The 2492-nt window shown below is 56.7% G+C and overlaps 2 protein-coding genes across 2 annotated transcripts; one reads left to right on the top strand and one right to left on the bottom strand.

Moving 5' to 3' along the window:
• The first annotated feature begins 283 nt into the window (after positions 1 to 283).
• On the top strand, positions 284 to 952 carry LOC133210175 (myosin regulatory light chain 2A, cardiac muscle isoform-like). Its single transcript, XM_061349318.1, has 3 exons — positions 284 to 540; positions 621 to 669; positions 756 to 952. The coding sequence occupies exons 1-3, from the start codon at positions 356 to 358 to the stop codon at positions 852 to 854; spliced, it is 333 nt and encodes a 110-aa protein (XP_061205302.1). The 5' UTR covers positions 284 to 355; the 3' UTR covers positions 855 to 952.
• Positions 953 to 1091: 139 nt separating this feature from the next.
• Positions 1092 to 2047, bottom strand: LOC133210176 (coiled-coil domain-containing protein 63-like; the record flags this gene model as incomplete). The annotated part of the gene is made up of 2 exons (XM_061349320.1): positions 1092 to 1653; positions 1850 to 2047. Coding segments are annotated over 2 exons (308 nt in total), but the record flags the coding sequence as incomplete, so codon positions are not given.
• Between the last annotated feature and the right edge of the window lie 445 nt (positions 2048 to 2492).

Raw genomic sequence — 2492 nt, 5'->3', positions numbered from 1 at the left:
TCTCCAAGCTGTTGTGGGGTGTGAGCAGGTCTCTGTGCCTCAGTTTCCCCAACCTTTAAGAACCACAACAGGCTGCGATGCTGCTGCCCCCATAAGAGGGGATAAAGAGATCCCGCCGTGCCTCTGAGCCTGCTGACACACAGCCCAAGGCACGCAGCCTCCCTGCAGCTCTCCAGGAGGAATTGCAGCCCCAAAAGCCTGGAGCTCTAGAAATACACCCAAAGATAAGACAGACGCCGCCTGCCAGGCGGTGGTGACAGCCTGCTCTGCGGCCACACCATAGCCCTGCCTCTGCTCCTCACCAGCCACCACCTCCACTTGAGGCCCCAGCTGCAGGGTCCACATTCCTGTGGCAATGATGCTTCCCAGCCTTCCCTTTCTACCCCAACGGCTGTGGGAAGCAGGAGGCTGGAGTTGGTTTCCTCCTCCACTGCATCCAATGACTGTGCCCATGTCACCCGCAGGAGCAGACCCGGAGGAGACGATCCTGAATGCATTCAAGGTGTTCGATCCAGAGGGAAAAGGGCTGAAATCTGCCTAGTGAGTGCAGGGGTTGCCCAAGGGGAGGGCGGGTGTCCTCACTGAGGCCTCCCTGGGGCTCACCACACTCTTGGTTGCAGCATCAAAGAAACGCTGATGACACAGGGCGAGAGGTTTTCCCAGGAAGAGGTACGAGCTCCTTCCCTCCATCCCGACAGACCCCCAGCCACAAACCCCTCCTGTGCCACTTTTCCAAGCTGTCTCCTTCCCCACAGGTCGAGCAGATGTTCGCAGCCTTCCCTCCGGACACGTCTGGCAACCTGGATTACAAAAACCTCGTCCATGTCATTCCACACGGCGAAGAGAAGGACTAACTGGGCACTGCGAGATCGCCTCTCTGGCTCCCACATGTTCCATGGGGAGCGTGTGAATGGCATCCACATTAAAGTGCCTTTTGGCAAGAAGAAATTCAGCCGCTGGTGTGAACAGTGCTTGGGCTTGTGTGGTGGGCCTGTGTGGTGTGTCTGTGCCTTTGGATCCCTCCCAGACCCGCACCCCACCGTTGCAGCCCCACTGCACATCACCCCCATGTGCCCTCAGTCCCTCTGCCTCCACATGTCCCAGCCTGGCCCAGATCCCAGCCCCAAACAGCCCGTTTGGGCTGTGGCAAGCAGCCATCTGGTCCCACCAGCCCAGCACCAGCACTGACCTCAGCTTTACTTTAGGCAGCAGAGAGCTGCCTGCTCCTTCCAGGTTAGGAGAGAACACCCAGCAAGCACATTGCTTGGGCAAGCATAGGGCGGAACTGGGACTGTGGTCCCCATCTCCTCCCTAGTAGCTACATAATGCCTGGCTGCAGGAAGGGTGCTAGGCTGTGCCATGGGGACAGCATCCCACCGGAGAGTAGTGGTCCCTTTACACAGCAGCTGTCAGCAGTGGGTGGAGCCATGCCAAATACCACCTTTTGAAGCCTGCAGAAGGCATTGGGCTCCTTCCAGAGGAGAAGGGAGATGGAATGATGTCCAGGAGGCAGAAGCAGAGGGGAACTCAAGATTAAAACTATTTATTCCATCCCTGGTGCAGTCTCATCCGTGCCAGCAGCGTTGTCCCAGTCCTTCTTGCGGTTCTGGAGAACCATCTGACGGAGCTGACCATGGTCCAGAGGCACCTCCACTGCCCAAGAAAACATCCACCCCATCACACACACCTTCTATACCTGCGGACAGGTATATATTCCTACTTCTATACCTGGTAGGGCGGGACAGGCTGGGTGGGATTAGCTGGGGAGGACGGGTGACAGTGGGACATAGGAATCATGGATTATCTGGCTGCATGGACGCAGCCCTTTCCTCCCACCTACAGCACTCACAGGCATCGATGGCGTTGTTGTTGGCGTTCAGGGTGGGAGGTGGTGGGCAGATCTGGGACCAGTTGATCTCCTGGAGGAGCTCAGGACTTCCCAGCAGTGGGTTGGTGAAGGGCAGGTCCAGAGAAGTGCCTTCAGTCAGGGTGTAGCGCAGGATGGACTCCAGCAGCAGGAGCTCATTGGTCTTCTTCTCCACAAGACCTGGGTGGGAAGAAGCACCATCCTACAGGGCTTCTGTGGGCCCAAACCTGCCACCAGATGTTTGCTGAGAAGGGGATCCATGGATTTCCCCATGGAAGTGCTGTCAGGCAGCTTGTCTCCCCAGGGACAAGGGTGGGTCCCACAACCAGAGATAAGATGAGGGCTGGGGGGGTCTACTGGGATCATAGAATCATAGAATCAACTAGGTTGGAAAAGACCTTTAAGATGAAGTCCAACCTTTACCCCAGCACTGACAAGACCACCACTAAACCACATTACTGAGGGCCTCATCTACATGGTTTGTGAGCACTTCCAAGGACGGTCAGGTTAGCTCCTGAATTTGATGGGAATTTGGCATGGTTGCCAGGAGCCCTCCAATCCCCCTCTCACCATGCACTGAGAGACAGGGCTGCCAAAGCCTATGCAGGGCCCTTTTCTGACATTT

The sequence above is a fragment of the Neopsephotus bourkii genome, unplaced genomic scaffold (assembly GCF_033783945.1).
Source record: "Neopsephotus bourkii isolate Nb327-2 ecotype Australia unplaced genomic scaffold, CSIRO-AGI_Nbou_v1 NB_406, whole genome shotgun sequence".
Classification (NCBI taxonomy): Eukaryota; Metazoa; Chordata; class Aves; order Psittaciformes; family Psittacidae; genus Neopsephotus; species Neopsephotus bourkii.
The sequence above is the reverse complement of the archived record's forward strand: the minus strand, read 5'-3'. Positions and strand labels throughout refer to the sequence as shown.

Coding starts and splice junctions, on each gene's coding strand:
- LOC133210175 (XM_061349318.1), top strand. CDS start 356: ATGATGCTTCCCAGCCTTCCCTTTCTACCCCAACGGCTGTGGGAAGCA. Junction 541..620: donor AAAGGGCTGAAATCTGCCTA/GTGAGTGCAGGG, acceptor TCTTGGTTGCAG/CATCAAAGAAACGCTGATGA. Junction 670..755: donor AGAGGTTTTCCCAGGAAGAG/GTACGAGCTCCT, acceptor CCTTCCCCACAG/GTCGAGCAGATGTTCGCAGC.